Consider the following 19506-nt stretch of genomic DNA (forward strand, 5'->3'; position numbering starts at 1 on the left):
GAAAGAAAGAAAGGAAGGAAGGAAGGAAGGAAGGAAGGAAGGAAGAAAGAAAGAAAGAAAGAAGAGACATTTTCCTTTGAGGAAAAACTCATTTCTAGGTCAGGGAGGCAGAAATAGGAGTCACCCACTCCTAGGCAGCGAAGGACGATTTCTGGGGATCCTGGGAGGGTTCCGTAGGTTTCCCCAAATAGCATCCTTCATGCCTGAAATTTGTTAGGGGGCCGGGGGCCGCAGTGGGGGGGGGAGACAAAGTTTTTCACTCTAAGAGAGAGGCTAGAAATGTACTAAACTCAGAAGAGGGGCCTGGTGAGAATCTAATTCAGACTAGCATGACTCACTGGATTCCTTGGCAAAGCAAGTTTGGATTTAGGAGTGAGCGAAGGAGAGAGCCTTCAGGAGAAGCAAATGTCGCTGGGGAGTTAGAAGAAGTGGCCAAACACTTCACAGTCTGGCCGTGGCCAGATGAGAGACTGTTGTTCCTTGATCTAAACAAAGAAAAAGATTGTGTGTGTATGTGTGTGTATGTGCGCGTGTGTGCGCGCGTGTGTGCATGTGTGTGCGCGCATGTGTGTGCATGTGCGTGTGTCCTCTTTTGTCTTAAGGGACATTCAATACTTGCAGCAGAGATTTTTAACGTGCAGTTTGCCGAGATCATGCAACCAAGTGCACGGTCACCCTTGTGTTTAGCGCATCCACATCAAATGGACAAAGTAAGCCCATCTGAGTGGGTCGAACCCCACGTCTCCGCAGAGCAAAGCGATGATCAGGGAGCGAGTGGCAAGGTGGGAGGGGGCACACTTCTCTCAGGACAGAACATTATTTCAGGTGCTTAGCCCTGAGATCCAAAGAGAGCGATTCCTTTCCACTGAGAGACGAGGAGTGTTTGGTTGGGGCATAAAATGGGAGGGGGAGGGGGACCATGGTCAGCACTGGGAGCCATGGAAGGTATGTGAGCAGGTGAGGGCATCATGGGGCATCTGCTTCTCCCCTGGCCTTTGGAAGCTCCTGGATTTCAGGTTTCTGGCCTGGAGAGATGGGCAGAGCCCCTGCCCCTTGAGGGAGAGTGACTCCTGGCCCACCTCTCACCCCTGGCGAGGACTTGGCCACTCAGGGAGGAGGGGGTTGGGGGCAGCTGGGCTATTTTAGGCTCTGGGCTGGGAACCTTGGGCGCCTGCCAGGGCCCATGTTCCTGGCTCGCCGAGAGGCCCAGGCCATATGGTACCTTGCTGGCTCCCGGCAGGAGGTGCAGCTTAACATAAGGATCGGCCAGGCCATTGGAGTCCATGGGCTTCAGTCCCTGCAAGAGAAAAGGCAGTGGTGCGAGGGCCTTGGGAGGGCCAGCCACTCAGCTGCCGCAGCCCTGGACGCAGCCCCTGGCCTCTGTCCCGCCCGTTGGTCCACCCCATATGCTTCCTCTTCCGAAGAGAGAGAGAAGGAAAAGAGCCCTGGAATCAGGCAGACGGGGCTTAAAGCCCGGCCATGTCACTTCCTGGCTGTGTGTCCTCCGGCAAGTTTCTTAACCTGTCTGAGCCTCGTTTTCCTCGCAGGTCAAATGGGATGCGGACAAGCCTGCTTCATGGAGGGGGAAGACTTACACACAGTTTCACCTGTCAAGTGCCTGGCACATGGTGATGCTCCATCAAGGCTGGATTGTCACTCGTCCCCTCTAGGGAGCTGAGCTCTGCCCTTGAAACCCAACTGCCTCTGCTCCTGGGAGGCAGCTGCCGTTAAATGACCCTCTGGGATCATCTCCGGGGGAAGTTCTCCCCCACAATATGGGCTGTGGCTAATTTCTGCCTTTTTCTCACCACTGTCACTGCCACAGGTAGGCAGGGCAACAGAGAGGAGCCTGGTGACCCGTGTCCTCCCCAAGTCCCCGGAGAAGCCAGAGCAGCCCGTGTGGTCCCCAGCTTGGCCCCTCACCCACCTTGGCCTTGATGATGGTGCAGTGCAGGGAGCTGTTCTCCTGGTCGTAGAGAAGGCTGAACTCCAGGGCGCCCAGGGTGGCTGGAGGGGGCAGAGGCAGGAACCAAGAGAACATTCACTCAGTCATTCAACAAACATTTCCCGAGCACTGATTATGTGCCCTGTCTGGGCTAGGCATCAAGCCTACAGAGAGAGGAAGACTCAGTCCCCAAGGCCCGCGGGAGAGCACGGGATGGGGAGGGGACAGCTGGCCTTTCACCAGCTCTGGCCTCTGATGTGCGGCAGCCCCTCCACTCATTGGCCGCGAGAGCTTGGCCAAGTCCCTGAACCCCCGGAGCCTCTGTCTTCCTACCTGTGAATCAGGATCAGTAAAAGCAACTCTGCCCAGGCCCCGTGGGATAATCACATGAGCACGTGCCCAGAACACACTTAGAAAAGTGTGCGTATTACGTGATACCCGTTCCTCGTGTGTGGTTAGCACTAAAATGATAATGATTTCCAGTTTACAGAGCACTTTCCCAGGGGGTGCCTCAGTTTACCCTCCTCGGTCCCACCCAGGAGGCAGTATTCTGCTTCCCATTTTACAACGAGAAGGGGTGACATCGTGGGCCAAAGCCACGCCACCGCCCACAGCCCTCGGTCCATTTCATCTAAGCGGGTCCAATCTCTCCGACTGACCGCGAGCTCTTGGGACGTGTGTGTGTGTGTGTGTGTGTGTGTGTGTGTGTGTTGGGTCCAATCTCTCCGCCTGACCACGAGCTCTTGGGACGTGTGTGTGTGTCCCTAGGACTTGAGTCTCAGTGGGAGGGGCATAAAGCAGGCACTTCATACATCCCTGATTGCATGGATGCAAAAAGAAACATCCAGAAATTTTAAAATGGCTTAAAAAATTGCTCTTTGAAGACACACAGTAAAGAGTTTTGGAACTGTTAAAGGCGTAGGTATACCCTAGGAGTGGATGCTGGTCACGTGATAATTCCACGATCTACTTGGTGAGGAGCCACCAAACTGGACAAGGCGAATATCGCCGAATTGCACTCTTTACAATGCGTTACATGGTGACTTAGATGTTACAGGTATTTTACCCCAATAAAAAAATAGGATGTTACTGTTTTTTAGTAAGTTGATGTCGTGTTGTGAATACGGTAACACAAACTTGGATTTTCATAGCTTGGTTAATGCGTTTGTCATGGCTGGCATATTGTGGAGCTGGGAGGGTGTAGAGGGCCCTCCCTGGAGCCCTCCTGTCTCCCTGGGGGGTGACCCTGAAGGGGCTTTTCCCAGACACCCCTGCCCTCAGTGCCACATACTCCCTTCATCCGAATCGTAGCTGTTGGCTTCCTCCTCGTCCTCCTCGGGGGGTGGGGGCTGGTGGGCAGGGGTCGCGACAGGCTGGGGGGCAGCAGCAGACACTTGGGAGTAAGGGCCTGGTGCGTGGCCCGCTCGGTCCTCCCTGGCTCCGACTCCGAGTCGCTCCTCCCAGGGTGGGATGGAGGCCCCTGGGTAGCAGAGGTCACCGGGGGCCAGGTCTGCAGGGGAGACGGAGAGAGGGTAGGAAAGAGGCAGCTGAGTCCCTGTGTTACAATGGCAGCAGCAACAACGGCTCCAGCATGACCATGAGGGATGAGCACCTACTGTATACCAGGTGCACCAGACTCACCCACAGCCCTGCAACAGAGAATTATGGCCTCCCGTTGACGGGGTGACCACATTGTGCCGTTCGCTGATTCGCAGAATGTTGTCTTTGTCAAAATCACCGAGGGGAGCTTGCAAAATGCAGGTTCCTGGGCCCCATGCAGAATCAGTAACCCGTGCAGTGGGGCCTTGAAGTCCATGTTTTATAACAAGTCCCATGAGCTTAATCAGATGCAGGCAAAACAGACCTCAAAGGGGTACTGATCACTTGTGTGGGCTCTGGAGCCAGGTAGCCTGGGTCTGCACCTCTGCTGTGTGGTATAGGGCAAATTACTCAATGTCTCTGAACCTCAGTTTTCTCATCTGTAAAATGGGAATTATAATACCTGAAGTCACTCAAATCATAGTAGCTATTATTTTAAAAATTATTGAATACATATACAAAATTGTGCCTGGTGCATCAGGAAGCAAGGACTAAGTTGTAGCCACAGTGATGCGTGTGAGGATGACCAGGCATATATATCACATGTAATAGTCACTGTCACTTAGCGTGGTCTTAAACATTCCCGGCCACGTGCTACGGTTTTATATGTATTAGTTATCCACTGAGCCAAACCGGTTAGGGCAGTAGCTATTATTTTAAAAATTATTGAATACATATACAAAATTGTGCCTGGTGCATCAGGAAGCAAGGACTAAGTTGTAGCCACAGTGATGCGTGTGAGGATGACCAGGCATATATATCACATGTAATAGTCACTGTCACTTAGCGTGGTCTTAAACATTCCCGGCCACGTGCTACGGTTTTATATGTATTAGTCTGTTTAATCCTCACAACAGTCACTGAAGTAGGTCCTGGTATTATTCCCATGTTAAAATAAGGAAACTGAGGCTCAGAGAAGTTATGTAACTTGCCCAGGGTCACACAGCTGGGACGTGAAGGAGCAGGGATTTGAATCCAGGCAGGGTGTGCTCTTAATCACTCTACTTGTGGTCATTTTCTAGAGTTTTGGAATCAGGGTGGGGAGCCTTAGAGCCCATCAGGGAGGTCTCGGGGTGTAGGCTGGGCCACGATCCGTAACGTGCCCAGGGCCACACAGCTGGGACGTGAAGGAGCAGGATTTGAATCCAGGCAGGGTGTGCTCTTAATCACTCGACGTGTGGTCATTTTCTAGAGTTTGGAAATCAGGGTGGGGAGCCTTAGAGCTCATCAGGGAGGTCTCGGGGTGTAGGCTGGGCCACGATCAGGCAGCCCCCTGCTCTCTCATGGAGAAGTGGGAGAGAGGTGGTCTCTCGAGCAGGCGTGGGAGCAGCGAGCACTTGCCTGGTCTCTGGTCCGAAAAGCGTCCTGCTGGCCCAGCACTGGGTCTGCTGCCTCCTGGGGGCCCTGAGTGGAGAGGAGAGAGGAGAGATGGAGCAGAGAAGGTGGCATCGTTTCAGTGTCCACCCCGTGTCCCCCTCATTTCCTGGGCAGGGACACAGGCCCAGGGGTAACAGGCGATGTGCAGAGGTACCTGGGGCTGCAGGAACAGCCCCACGGAGGATCCTGGGGTCAGGAGGCCTGGGTTCAAGCCCCAATGTGTCCTTCCCGAGCCTCAGCTTTCTCCTCTCTGAAATGGGATAAGAATGCCCGCTCTTCATGTTTCACTGGCTATGAGGCTGATCAACGAATGGAGGCGAATTGTGCCCGAGGTGATGGGCAAGTTTACACTCTGGACCCATCAATGCTGTGGGGTCATTACTGACCCAGTGGATTCTTCACAACTTCAGGGGTGGGGCATGGAATACCCGTCAACACCACCAGGAGCCCCCAGGCTTCCCTGGCCTTTCAGTATGACCCCCGGAGGAAGTCTCATTTGAGTGCGACGCTGTTGGGTTTCCCCTTTGAACAAGAGAACAGGCCCTAGGCTCAGAACCTCCTCAGGCCAGAGGAATGAGAATTTCCTTGCCTTGTTTAATTTTCATTACATTCATTTAGGTCATTACCCTCTGCTCTGTCTTTAACGCCTCTTTGAACAAAAGTGAACAGGCCCCAGGCTCAGAACCTCCTCAGGCCAGAGGAACGAGAATTTCCTTGCCTTGTTTATAATTTTCATTACATTCATTTAGGTCATTACCCTCTGCCGTGGGTTGAACTGTGTTCCCTGAAAGATCTTCAAGTCCTAACCCCCAGCACCTGTGAGGGTGACCTCGGGTGAAAGAGGGTCTTTGAAGATGGTCAGGTTTAGATGAGGTCACTGGGGCAGCCTTAATCTATATGACTGTGTCCTTATCAAAAGGAGAAGTTTGGCCCAGCCGGTGTGGCTCCAGTGGGTGAGCATCCACCATGAACCAGGAGGTCACAGCTCGATTCCTCGTCAGGGCACATGCCCGGGTTACGGGCTCGATTTCCAGTAGGGGGCGTGCAGGAGGCAGCCGATCCATGATTCTCTCATTCATGTTCCTCTCTCTCTTCCTCTCACTTCCTCTCTGAAATCAATAATATATGTATAAAAGAGAAGTTTGGACAGAGAGAGAGAGACATCCTTAGAAGAAAGATGACAGGAGACACAGGGAGGATGTCATTTAGAAGCTGAGGAATTGCCTGAGGCCCCAGGAGCTAAGAGGAATGAAACAGATCCTCCCTCACAGCCTCAGGAGCTCACCCTGCCAACACCTTGACCTCAGACCTCTGGCCTCCGGAACTGGGAGACGACCCATCTCTGCTAATTTACACCACCCAGTTGGTGGTGCCCGCACACACTCTCTCTATAGTACGGGACACTGGTTTCCCATTGATGCCATTATCATAGGTTTCTTTTAAAATAATGAAACCCGCACGGGACCAATTAGACATCATTCCCTTTGTCTTTCACAAGCCACATGTGTTCAGATTTCCCCACATCACTAATCTCCTTGCTCACCATTTCTTCCTGAATCTCCCACAACCCTTCTGGGAACATGTGCCATTTTATTACAGCCCAGTGGCCTTAAATCCCCCTCGAGAGAGTTTGTGATAGCAAGCCCTCAGCCATGCTTGCAAAGCGAGTCCATTTGAAGAAAGATCGAGAAAGTAAGAGGGTAGATGGTAGGTGCGTGTGGTAAAAACTGCCAGTGGAGTGACCATGGCTGAAGGGGGGCGATGCTGAGGAATGAAGTGCTGTCCCTTCTTGCATTCAGCTGGATACGATGCTGGCTTGTGCCCCGCCCGGCTCCCCAGCCCGGGGACCACTCATTCTTGCATTCTGGATACGATGCTGGCTTGTGCCCTGCCCGGCTCCCCAGCCCGGGGACCACTCAGTCTAAGGGTCATAGAAGAGCTTAGGATTCGGCGGCGGCTGCGGCTTTGCAGAGAGCCGGGGCTCTGCCAGCAAGGATGGAGGAATTGGGGTCGCCACTGACTGACATGGCAGCCGGGGTGGCTGGGCAGGTGGCAAGTACCTGGCTGCCCAGGCTGAGGCGGAGCCTGGCTCGGCGTCGAGGCTGGGGCGGGTCTGGAGGCCTGCACTGAGTTGGCCCGTCTCAAACCTGTAGGAGGAAGGAAGGGAAACAGCCCATCACGTTGCACGCACACACAGTGGAAGCAGAAAGAAGCTGGGACTGGGCAGCTGGCCTAAAGCAAGGCCTTCTGGATTTGAACACAGCCCCCCAACACCCTCAGCTCCTTCAGACCCTCTCTGCCTCTCAGTGGGTTCGCTCTTTCCAGTACTCAGACCCCCCGGGCAAGTCACCTGGGTGTTGAAAAAGCACAAGTTCTGTGATATTGCTCCCACCTGTACGGCCTTGCACAAATGGCCTCTCCTCCCTGGGCCTCAGTTCCCTCGTCTGTTAAATGGGGATGATAGTACCTACCGCATAGCATGTGGTGGAGATGCGATGATACAATGCATGCAAAGTGCTCAGAACATGTAGTAGACACTCAACACCTGGCAGATGTTGATATTATTGTATTATTCTTGCAAGAATCTGGTCTATATCTTCACATCGACCTAACTTTGCATCGGAGCATTCTCTTTTATAAGCTGTGTGACTCTGGGCTGGTCACTCCCCCTCTCTGAACTTCAGGAGCTACTGGATAAGGACGAGTTAACATTTATTCAACGCTTACCATGTGCCAGGGACTTTACATATAAGAAGCTTATTTAATCTCTACACCCCATTTTATAAATGGGGAAACTGAGGCCTAGCAAGGTTAAGGAGTTCATCCAATGTCTGTTGGCTGGTTTGTGGCAGAGCCAGGGTTAGGACTCAGGCAGTCGGTCTCCAGTCTGCTTGAGACCATCAGATACTGCTCCCCAGCTCTCCTGCCAAGAGGAACCGAGGTGCTATGCCACAAACCCCCTAATCAGAAAGAGAAGGCCAGAGGGCTGCGAGGGAACTAATATTCAGCCCATCTAATCAGAGCCAGTCTCATGACCTCGCTACAAAGAAATGCAAACATTAGAGCAAGAAAAGGATATAAGCAAAACTTTTGGATGTCTGGAGTCAGAATTGTTTCTGAGTCCTATCTTTCCTCTACCATAGGCTAGAACCAGCATCTGCATTGAACATGGCACACAGTAGGTGCTCAATAAGCACCGAATGGATACATGAATAAAAACACTCCCCTCCCCATTCTTTCTGATTCTCCTCATCCAGGAAGCCTGCCTGGATTTGCCCCTCTCTCTCACCTGCTGGGCTCCGGCTGGAGTCACCGGCTGCCCCGCCATGGCCATGGCCCCAGCCCTCTGAGTCCCGGCTGGCTGAGCTCATTCGTGCCTCTGAGGCCCTGCGCACAGGAGGCCCGTAGCTTCCTCGGCCAGGCACAGAGGCCAGCTCAGGGCCTGGCTTCTGACCTGGGCCCCTCCCGTCTTCAGCGTCACCTGGAGAGGGAGAACAGTGATGGGAGAACTGGTTTTTATGGTGCAGGACGGCCACTACTTAAACAGCTCCACAAAGGGGCCCACCGTCCACTCCCAAGTGCTCTTTAAAATCAAAACTCTCTCCTCCTGCCCTGCCCTTGGATGCAGCTTTCATTTTATAATCTCACATATTTCCTTTGCCTGCACAAGCATGTGAACACACACAGGCTGAACACAGGCCGAGCTGGGGCCACTGGCTACATCCTCTTCTCGGTGGGCTTTGCTCGCTTAATCCAATTTTCCCAGGACTCACCAAGCACGTTCCAACCTTAAGCCCCACGCACACCATAGTCCCGAAGATTCTTTGGGTCCTCGCTATCATTTCAGTCACGTGTCTCCCCAAAGATCCTCCTCTGATGGCCCTTCTCTGCCCATTCTATCCTGAATGGGGCCTCCTGTCACTGCCTGCCCCCTTTACCTGCTCCGTGTCTATCCCCAGCACCTATCACTGCCTGATACTATATTGCATTTGCACTGGCAGCTGGTCGAGCACCTGTTTCCCCCACTAGAATTTTAGCTGCATGAAGGCAGGGGTCTTCGTCTGTTGCAAACACCACTCTATTTCCAGGGCTTAGAATAGGGTCTGGAACTCCTTTGGTGCCCAGTGAATGTTTGTTAACAGAATACGGAAAGCACATATGGACATAATTCCAAATCCATAAAGAACACTGACAGCATTCCATTTTAAATAATCCCTACTATAGTGTGGTGTGGATATTTCATAACCCAGTCAACAATTCCCCTACCAACGAACCTCTCCCAGTGCTTTGCTGTCATAAGTAATGTTGCAACAAATATATCTATATCTTTTACATGGTACTTGGATTGCTGTTCCATAAAATCCCAGAGAGGGATTGCTGGATCAAATGGTATATAATAGTACATTTCCCCATTTTAATAAAGTCTGCCATATTACATTCCAAAAGGCTGGAGGTGACTTACAGTCTAAACCAGGGGTCCTCAAACTACGGCCCGCGGGCCACATGCAAATACAAATATTGTATTTGTTCCCGTTTTGTTTTTTTACTTCAAAATAAGATATGTGCAGTGTGCATAGGAATTTGTTCATAGTTTTTTTTAAAACTATAGTCCGGCCCTCCAACGGTCTGAGGGACAGTGAACTGGCCCCCTGTTTAAAAAGTTTGAGGACCCCTGGTCTAAACCAACAGTTTAGAGAGTATTCATCTCCCCACACATTCACCAGCACCGATGTTATTCTAATAACTTTTTAAGCGCCACTATGCAATGCTGGTGATGTTACTTCTCTCCAGTGAAGTGAATGGGGTAACATCCACCGCATTTCCAGAGTGGTCTGTGTTGTCCAGAGTTTATCTAGTTCATGCCACCTACGTGTCTGTGTATGTGTCTGTGCACAGGTGATGAACATTATATGTTATCAGTCAGCATTTACTCAGTGCTGCACTCTGCCAAGCACTTAGCATGTAGTGTTTTATTTAATACTCAAACAAATCCAATGAGTTATTAGCCCCATGTTATACGGGGTGGGGCAAAAGCAGGTCTGCAGTTGTTTGTTTGAAAAACAGTAAAATAATTAATAAACTGTGTTTCGCATACTCACAACTGTAAACTTATTTTGCCCCACCCCTTAGATGAAGAACGAATCGCAGAGAGGTTAGGACACTTGCCCAAGCTCACAGGGCTGGTAGATGGCAGAGCTGGAATTCAGATTCTGGTCCTCTTGCCCTCAGATGCCCAGATCTTTTCATTTTTAATTTAAAAAATATTTTGCCCTAACCAGTTTGCTCAGTGGATAGAGCATCGGCCTGCGGACTGAGGGGTCCCAGGTTCGATTTCGGTCAAGGGCATGTACCTTGGTTGCGGGCACATCCCCAGTGGGAGGTGTGCAGGAGGCAGCTGATCGATGTTTCTCTCTCATCAATGTTTCTAACTCTCTATCCCTCTCTCTTCCTCTCTGTAAAAAAATCAATAAAATATATTTTAAAAAATATTTTTATTGATTTCAGAGAGGAAAGGACAGAGAGATAGAAACATCAATGATGAGAGAGAATCATTGATCAGCTGTCTACTGCACACCCCTATTGGGGATCGAGCCCACAACTTGGGCATATGCCCTGACTGGGAATCAAACCGTGATCTCATGGTTCATAGATGGGTACTCAACTACTGAGCCACACTGGCCAGGCTTATGTCCATGATCTTGACAGTTATGCTCTACAATCTTCTCGACCTAGAAGGGGAAGTGCTTAACCAGGAAGAAGGATGCTCTATTGGTAGAAACCAGGGCTCCTCAGGATGCAGTGAAGATGGACAGTTTGGTAATTCTCTGCAAGGGATACAAATTGCTCCCTTTGTCAGGAAGTATTTGCTGATGCCTTTTGAGTGCCAGACACAGTCCCAGGTACATGAAGAAGTTATCTTATAGGAGACATACTCAGGCACTTCAATTTTTTGAGACCTTCCTTCCAGAAGCACTGCTTGCACACAACTCCAGAGTTGTCATCCAGACCCGAAATGATCACTTAGTGTTAATTGGAATTATTGCAAGGGCTCTCTCTGACCAGTCCCAGTGGCCTCATCCAATTAATGTGTTTTTATTGTGGTTGCCTTTTTTCTTTGTATTGTTTTGCCTCTCTCTTTTAATCATCATTTTAGTAATTAATAATAATACTTGGATGATAGTGATAGTATCCATAGTAGTGGTAATTTTCTTTTACTAATTTCCTTTCTATTCAACTTTCTGTTTTAATTAGTCCAATTTCAGATTTGCTGATGGTGGGTATAAGAAATACCAGGGGTGAGGAAGGCCTTCTCAGCAAGCCCCAAATGCCTCCAGTTTGGTTGTGAGAATTTCTCTTTGTTCCTAATTTTAATTTCCACCTCTGCTGTACCTCTAGATACTCCATCAAAAATGCCTGACATTGTTGAAGAGTTCTCTGTGCTATCTTCTCCACAAGGGTTCATGGTGAGCTGTGAAGGGGACATAGGATTCCCAGACTCAAACCCAGAGGCTGCCTGTCCATCAGCTGGGTAGAAACACAAACATGTCAGGACATTCTCCAGGTAGACCAGTTAGCCGAGAGCTGTCCTTGGTTCTGATAGGATAAATTGTTTTGTCCTACCTTGAGTTGGAGCCCGGACAGTGTGCTTGGATTCAGGAGTAGGCTGCTCTGGGACAGCAGGCTCACTGACAGGCTGCTTGGGCTTGGTCTTCATTATGGGCATAGGCTGTGGGAGGACCTGTTTGGGGAAGCCCTTGAAGAACCAGGCTCCAGAACGCTTCCACACCTTGGGGAGGAAAGGGAGAGGATGATGACATGGCAGCCAAATATATTGCTCCTGCCTTCATGAGTGCCAATTTTTAACTTTGCTCCCCTCTGTAAGCACATGGACACTTTTCTCACCAGTATGCAACCTTTCACAATTTCTATTTAATCCCCACAATATCCCTGACCACTCAACAGAGAGGGCCTGAGTAGACCCATTTTCTTGATGGAGAAAGTTGGACATCATGAGGGTATGAGCTAATATAAGGCTTCACAGCCAGAGAGCGCAAGGGCAAAGACTGGACACCGAGTCTTGCAGCTCTTAAATGTGGTGTGCTGCTCCCTATTACTAGGAAGGGAAAGGTCACAGAACTAGAAGGGAAAAGAAATTCATTCAAACACTCAGGGGCTGTTCCTCCAGAGTCCACAGCTGAGCTGGCTCCTTTTATACCAAACCCTTAAGACATATCCCTGCCGAGGTTCTCCAGCCCCCACCTGCCACCCTGTTTCCCTGGCTCTAGAGAGGAAGGGGGGATGGAATAAAAAGGAAGGGTGCTCTAGAAGCTAGAAAGGACACGTCTACTCACCTCCCTCTGCTCGATGCAGATTTTGCAGAGCCATACAGGATGCGGGCGGTTGTTGGAGGTCTCTACCCCGCATTTGGTGCAGACATTCTGGGGACAAAATAGAGGCCAGTGTACACTCAGATATGCCAGGTGCTCATGATCAGGGGAGGTGGTGATGGAAACCCATTGCAAAGAGCTAGAACTTTCCTTCTCTCACCTCCTGCCCATGACCAGGGCCAGTTAGAATAAAGTTCCACCTTGAGTCTTAATTTCCAATACCAAGAACTGGAGTCATTCCCCAGCACTGGATAAAGAAATTCTCCAGGAGTCCCTGTGGGGCCTGAGTTTTCAGCATCCATACAGGGGAGATGACTGAGAGGATTTTCAAAGAGGAAAGGCCATGTATCCACATGGCTTACTAATGTATTTCTTCTCCTTCCCCAAGCGAATCTGAGACAACCTAGGCTACAACTACAGCTTCAAATCTTCAAGGAGAAGGAAGTTATGTGAGGAAACGCCACGACTGTGTGATGGGACATTATATTTTTGGCTGTTTCCTGGCAGTCAAGGCAAATAGGAAAGCCTGATGGGTCGCCGAATTCTCACTCTTGGCTGACTGCAGCAGACAACATTTTTGGAATCGATCAACTTCCCTCAATATTCCATCTAAACGCTAAATGGAACCCCAAGCAGGAGACGTCAAGTGACTCTATGGGTGTTTCCGGGTGGCTCATTCTCCTAAGTTCCTTTCCTGGGAATCAGGCAGACCCAAGGACAGTTCTGTCTGTGTCCTGGAATTGTCAAGTGCAGACAACTGAGGAGAGGGTACAGGGTGGAGAAATACGAGGAGCCCCCCCCCCTTTCAAGAATAAAGGCTTTTGAAGCCCAGTGGTCCTAACTGGGCTGGAGAGGGGCTTTCTCAGTCACTTGTACTATAACCATGTTAAGAAAATGCTGGGTTAGCCTTCCACATACACACATGTGTAGACATGAGTCCATCATGCTCTTCAACCTGACATGTAACTTGCTAAGCCACAACCAGGACACTTGCAGGCTCAACCTTAGCTCATGTCCTACCTCAAGCTCCCAAGTTCATCCTGGATGGACCTGAGCTCCGAGGGGACAGAAGGGTCCCAGTGAGTTTCAGGGGAGGAACCAGGATCAGGGTTACCTCGGGAGACAGCTGGATGTGAGAGCATCCCAGAAGGAATCATTTTCTGGCAACTACCCTTCAGGATCCAAGCCCCACTCCCAAGACCCAGGGTCCCCCAAGGTTTGATCCCAGGCCTAGCCCCTCTGCATGTTATGAACAGGGATGCAGGGAAGAGAAGGGGAGGGTGATGGTACCTTCTTGCAGTCCTCGCACACTACGCAGGCAGAGCCCAGCATCCCCAGATGTTCGCCACACAGGATGCAGCGGTTCACCCCATCCCCAGCCACGTTCTTCCTCATGTTCTCCAGACGGTCCACCAGGCGCCTGGAAGCAGAGACAGGGTACTAAGGACCTTACAGGACCGGGGACCACCTGCATCTCCCTCGGTATCAGGCTGAGGGTCTAATTCTTCTCTGAGTCATGGGCTCTTAAGTATCTGATGAAGAATGTTGGAACCTCCCTAAGAAACAAGCACATGAAATCTGATGCATTTTCAGAAAATCACAGAACCCCTCCCATATCCCCCAAAGCCCATCTAGTCTACTGACTTCAGATTAAGACTCTTATCTACACCATAGCTAAGATCTGGAAACAGCCTAAGTGCCCATCAGTAGATGAATGGATTAGAAAACTGTGGTACATCTACACGATGGAAAACTATGCTACTATAAAAAAGAAGGAATTCTTACCATTTGCAACAGCATGGATGGAACTGGAGAGCATTATGCTAAGTGAAATAAGCCAGTCAATGAAGGAAAAATACCACATGATCTCACTCATTTATGGATAATAAAGACCATTATAAACTTATGAACAAAAATAGATACAGAGGCAGAGCAGCCTCGAACAGACTGTCAAACTACAGCGGGAAGGCCGGGGAGGGTTGCGGGGCAGGAGGGGAGGGTAAGAGATCAACCGAAGGACTTGTATGCATGCATATAAGCATAACCAATGGACATAAGACACTGGGGGGTAGGGGAGGCCAGGGGATTGTCAAGGGCGGGAAAAAAGGAGACATATGTAATACTCTTTGTAATACTTTAAGCAATAAAACAATTAAAAAAAATAAAATAAAGACTCTTATCTAGTCCTTTCTACCTCGTGTCCCCTCTGCTAGGAAACTGCTTACTGAGCTCCAGATCTGTTCATCTACTTGCCTACATGACGTTGTCACATGGTTGTCTTCACAGGCATCTCAGACTCTTGCATTCATCTGGCCATCATCTTGGCAGCTCTCTATTCCCTCCCCCGTCCCCAGCAAACATTTCCTTATTCTCCAAAAATGGCACCACCATCCCCCTGGCTTGCTCAAACCAGGATCTGGGGGTCACCCGTTACCCGCTCCTCCCATGATATTCAGTGAGCCAACCCAAACTCTCAGTGGCGAAGAGCAGGCCTGTCTGCATGGGCGGGCTGGTTTTGTTTGCCTGCTCAATGTCTCCGTATTAAGTGCCCAATTAGGTGGACATCATAAGTGCCTGTCACTGTCTAGTCATGTGTTTACATGCCCGATTAACTTGACAATTGCCCCTCGAGCCTCACATCCAGGAGAGACACATCCATCACCAGGCTGCGTGCTGAAGGGGGGGCTGTTGGTTACTCAGTAAAGTCGGTGGGTACCTCCCATTTCCAAGGATGCTCCCAGAGGCACCAGAAAGGGTGTGTCCCCTCCTCTGGGCACCAATGGATGACCTCTGGAGGGGGTGGGATGTGGATTCTCAACTTGGTCTGACCTTGCTATCCAAATGGACCTAGATGCGCTGCTCATTAATTTGACAAATATTCACGGAGCACCTACCACCTGCCAAGTAGACAGTGAGGATCCAAAAGGAAGTGAAACAGATGAGGTCCCTGCCCTCATGGAGTTGGGATTCTAGTGAGGGACTCAGATGTCATTTAAATAATCACACAAGCCATCCTAATTAGACTCCTAGTAGGTTGTCTGAAGGACAAGTCTGAGTAGCAGTGAGAACTCATAAGAGAGGGATCTGAGAAGTCAGGATGGGGCCTCAGAGGAAGTGACCTTGAGTTGGGACCTGAGGATAAAGAGGAGCTGACCCAGTTAAGAGGGCGAGGAAAAGCCCTGGAAGAAGAGGGAACAGCATGTGCAAAGGACCCGAGAGATGCTCAGCATGCCTGGTGGGCTGGGTGGTGGGAGATGAGGCTGCAGAGATACGCAGGGGCCCATCCATGCAGTGTCTTGAGTCTCAGAGCGATGGGAAAGCATTTAAAGGCTTTGAATGGAGGCGACTCAACTTCCCTGGGTTTGAGACAATACATGGACATAAGAATGGAGCCCTTGGGAGGCTCAGAGCAGGAAGAGTTTCCGACACCATGGTGGTTCCAAGTAGAATGAAGCAGGCAGGTCCCTAGACTTCATCTACACATGAGCTGGACCAGGTCTCTTGAAACTCCAAAGCTGTCCCAAATGGGTCTGACTCAGTAGTGGTAGAAGAGTACACTAGCTGGAGGGCCACCAAATGCCACCGCACACTCCCGGGTTTCAAGGAGTCGCTCTGTATTTTAGTCTCCTATGGCTGCTGTAACAAGTTACCACAACTAAGTGGTTTAAAACAACAGATTTTATGTATATACTAGAGGCCCGGTGCATGAATTCGTGCACTGGTGGGGTCCCTCGGCCTGGCCAGCGGGGGACTGGCTGGCCAGGGGGAGGGACTGAGGGAGGTTGGCCCAGCAGCAAGCTAACCAACAGCGAGTAATCGGGCTCCCTCCTCCCTCCTGTCTGGGTTCAGGGTGCAGGTGAACCAGATTCAGGGCTGTCAGGGCCCCAGCAGCAAGGTCTGGGTCAGTGCATATCATAGCTATTGGCCGGTCGTTCCGGTCATTAGGTCGTAACGGTCATTTATGCTTTTAAATATATATATAGATAAATATGACCTTCATATATATGACCTTCACAGTCCTGAAGCTCAGATGCCTGGGCCAAAACCAGGGCCTTGGCAGGGCTGTATTCCTTCTGGAAGCTCTAGGGGAGGATCATCCCCTTGCCTCTTCCAGTTTCTGGAAGCTGCCTGCATTCCTTGGCTCATGACCCCTTCCTCCATCTTCAAGCCAACAGTGTAACATTTTCCGATCGTCCTGTGACGCTGACCCTCCTGCCTCTGTCTTACAAGGACCCGTGTGATTACCTGGGGCTCACTGGATCATCTAGATGACCGCCCCATCTCAAGATCCCTAACTTAATTACCTCTGCAAAGTCCCTTTAGCCAGGTCAGGTCACATATTCCCAGGCTGCAGGGATTAGGATGTGGGCACCTTTGGGGGGTCCATTACTCTGTCTACCATCCTCACGCCCCAGCCCCATCTGCCACCCAAGTTCTATTTCCGCCTGATGAGGCCTGAATGAAACGCCAGCCCTCCTTTCCAGAGCGAGGTCTGGGCGATTCCTCCCTGCCTGGCTGTGGATGTCAGACAAGCCAGGCTTTGGACTCTGCCGGGTGCTCAGCCCCGGGGAAGTGTGGACTCCCTATACACATGCACCAGACATTCACACCTACACACACACACACACACACACACACACTTTCAGATGTTAGAAATAGGAGGCAGCTATGAAGCAGGCATTGGATGCCAGCTCTGGAGTGAGCTTGTTTGTGTCCGCCTTTGAACTTTGCTACTTCCTGGCTCTGTGACCCCAAGAAAGTTGCTTAGCCTTTCTGAGCCTTCATTTTTCATCTGTAAATTGGGGAAAACAAGGTCCTTACCTCCTAGGATTGCTGCAAAGGCAAAATGAGAGTGTTTGTAAAATGCCCGGAACATGTTAACTACTCAGTAATGGTTGCTGCTAATTATTTCTTCAGGAAATTTATGGCGTTTATGACTCCCTGTACTAGCATTTTTTCTATGTAGCCAGGGTGCTATAATCTAGTCAGGAAATTTGTCTTTCTAAAGCGTTTAAAGGGGCTACGGTAACCAGAAGTTGACAGGACTCACGTGCCCGTCTCTAAATATACATACAAGATGGTGCTTGTATCCACATGTGAGTACATATGCCCACAGGCACACCTGTAGAGGCACATGTCCATGTGCACTGTGTGCACACACATGCGTGTGCCTAGTCAGCACCAACGTACAGACCACACTTTCCCATGCAGGGCTGTGCATACCCTGGCCTGGCAGGGCGCCCAGGCCCAGGAGCTGTCTTCCCCACACGAGGACAGAAGCCAACTGCAGGACCGATGGCGCGTGTCAGCTCACTCTCCCCGAAAAGGCCCAAGCAGCCTGGGAAACACGCAGGCAGCTGCTTCCGAGCCCTCAGCCCAGTGCTGCTGCAGCGCCTCGCTGAACGGGGAGGGAAGGCTAATGATGTGCAACTGCGCCAGGAAGGAGGCCCCACGCGGAGCACTGCGGAGCTCGGGAAGACACCCTGCCTGGCACAGTGCGGGGCGAGGGGTCTGGGTTCCCATTCCTCAGTCAGAGAGGGAAATAGCGAAAAGCTGGGTTCCACTGCTGATGGGAGGGACCGGAGCAGCTGCGATTAGAGCAGCAGTTAAACATTACACAGCGATTCCTAAAAATGCGGCAAAGTGGGAGAGTGTGTGCCATGCTGTGAGAGAGAAAGAGAGAGAGAGAGAGAGACGCACGCACACCATCAATTCCAGAATCATGCTGCTTTCGCTCTCATCCTAACTGCCAAGTGGGGGGACGTTACCGGTAACTTTATTAAATGTGGCATTTTCTGAAGTTAAGATCAGGCCATCTGCTGAGGACGGGGACAGGATTTAGAAACAGGAGGCAGCTGTGGCTGTTCTGGCCGGCGCTGCCTTGAGAGCCCGGAGCAGGGCCTCTCGGGAACCTGTCCTGAAATGGCCGAGCCACTCTGTCAGGAAGCCATGCGGCGGGTCTGTGGGCTGCGTGCATCTCAGACTCATTAATTCTCATGGTTGTTGATGACTGTCATCACCTGGGGAGCCATAGAGCCCCATCCCTCCCCTTGATGGATGGGTGAATGGGATTCCTGCCCGCACCGCAGCACTTTGGGGAGGAGGGTCGCCCCGACTCAGAGTTGGAGACAAGGGAGCTAATGTGGTCACTGCCAGGCAAGGTGCTGGGTCATTACAAACCCGGGGACATAACAGTAACCCGGTGCGGTGCTGAGCACTGTGCGTGCAGTGTTCTCCTTAAGTCATCTGCAGCCTGTGGGACCAGCTCTATTATTCACTCCCATTTCACAGGTGGGGAAACCAAGGCACACAGGGGAAGCCGCCTCCCCGCGGGCACTCAGCCGCCAGCGGCCGAGGTGGGATTGGAGGCAAGGTCTAGCCGTGCGGCGGGTATGCGGGCTGCGTGCATCTCAGACTCATTAACAGCTGCCCAGATGCTGTTACTCTTTGTTTTGTCTCAGTTGCTTATGGCTGGGGCCCTTGCTCACCCTTCCACCTGCCCCGAGGGAATATCTGAGACACCCTCTAAATCAGCGGTTCTCAACCTGTGGGTCGCGACCCCTTTGGCGGTCGAACAACCCTTTCACAGGGGTCGCCTAAGACCATCCTGCATATCAGATATTTACATGACGATTCATAACAGTAGCAACATTACAGTTATGAAGTAGCAACGAAAATAATTTTATGGTTGGGTCACAACATGAGGAACTGTATTTAAAGGGCCAGAAGGTTGAGAGCCACTGCCCTAAATGATCGACTTCCCTACATCCCTGAAGTCATTTGTCAAAGGCCTCCCCTCTCTGCACCCAAAAGGCAATGGGAGAAAGTGGAGAGACAGATTCAGGTTCACTCCTGGTTTGGCCACGGAAAGGCTGTGTGCCCCTGGGCAAGTGTCCTAACCTCACTGGGCTTGTTTTCTCGCTGTAAAGCAGAGACCGTAGTCTGTCTTCCAGTGAAGACATGAGGACGAAAGGAAATATAACACATTTGCAAGTTCCTAGCACAGTGCTGGGCAGCGAGTATTTGCCTGGCCTTTCTGTAGGGCAGTGGAGTAAGACTCAACTCTAGAGCCGGCCAGCCTGCGCTTGTAATTGCTTATTAACTGGATGACTCTGGGCAGGCTGCTGAACTTCCCTGTGCCTCCGTTTCCCCCTCTATAAAATGGGAATAACAGGAGAGCCTACTACATAGGGTTGT

At 50.9% G+C, this 19506-nt stretch overlaps 1 protein-coding gene across 6 annotated transcripts in view; it reads right to left on the reverse strand.

The window, feature by feature from the left end:
- Positions 1–19506, reverse strand: part of RPH3A (rabphilin 3A) — an 82669-nt gene that overhangs the window by 14351 nt on the left and 48812 nt on the right. For all 6 annotated transcript variants that reach the window (XM_005857033.2, XM_014541129.1, XM_014541136.1 and 3 more), the window contains 9 exons: positions 13600–13729; positions 12274–12360; positions 11543–11708; positions 8211–8402; positions 6982–7068; positions 4886–4948; positions 3237–3455; positions 1928–2007; positions 1223–1297 (listed from right to left, as the gene is read on the reverse strand). In XM_005857033.2, the coding sequence (XP_005857095.1) occupies positions 1223–1297; positions 1928–2007; positions 3237–3455; positions 4886–4948; positions 6982–7068; positions 8211–8402; positions 11543–11708; positions 12274–12360; positions 13600–13729 (1099 nt within the window). The remainder of the gene's footprint in view (positions 1–1222; positions 1298–1927; positions 2008–3236; positions 3456–4885; positions 4949–6981; positions 7069–8210; positions 8403–11542; positions 11709–12273; positions 12361–13599; positions 13730–19506) is intronic.

Source organism: Myotis brandtii, unplaced genomic scaffold (genome assembly GCF_000412655.1).
Source record: "Myotis brandtii unplaced genomic scaffold, ASM41265v1 scaffold1064, whole genome shotgun sequence".
NCBI classification, from domain to species: domain Eukaryota; kingdom Metazoa; phylum Chordata; class Mammalia; order Chiroptera; family Vespertilionidae; genus Myotis; species Myotis brandtii.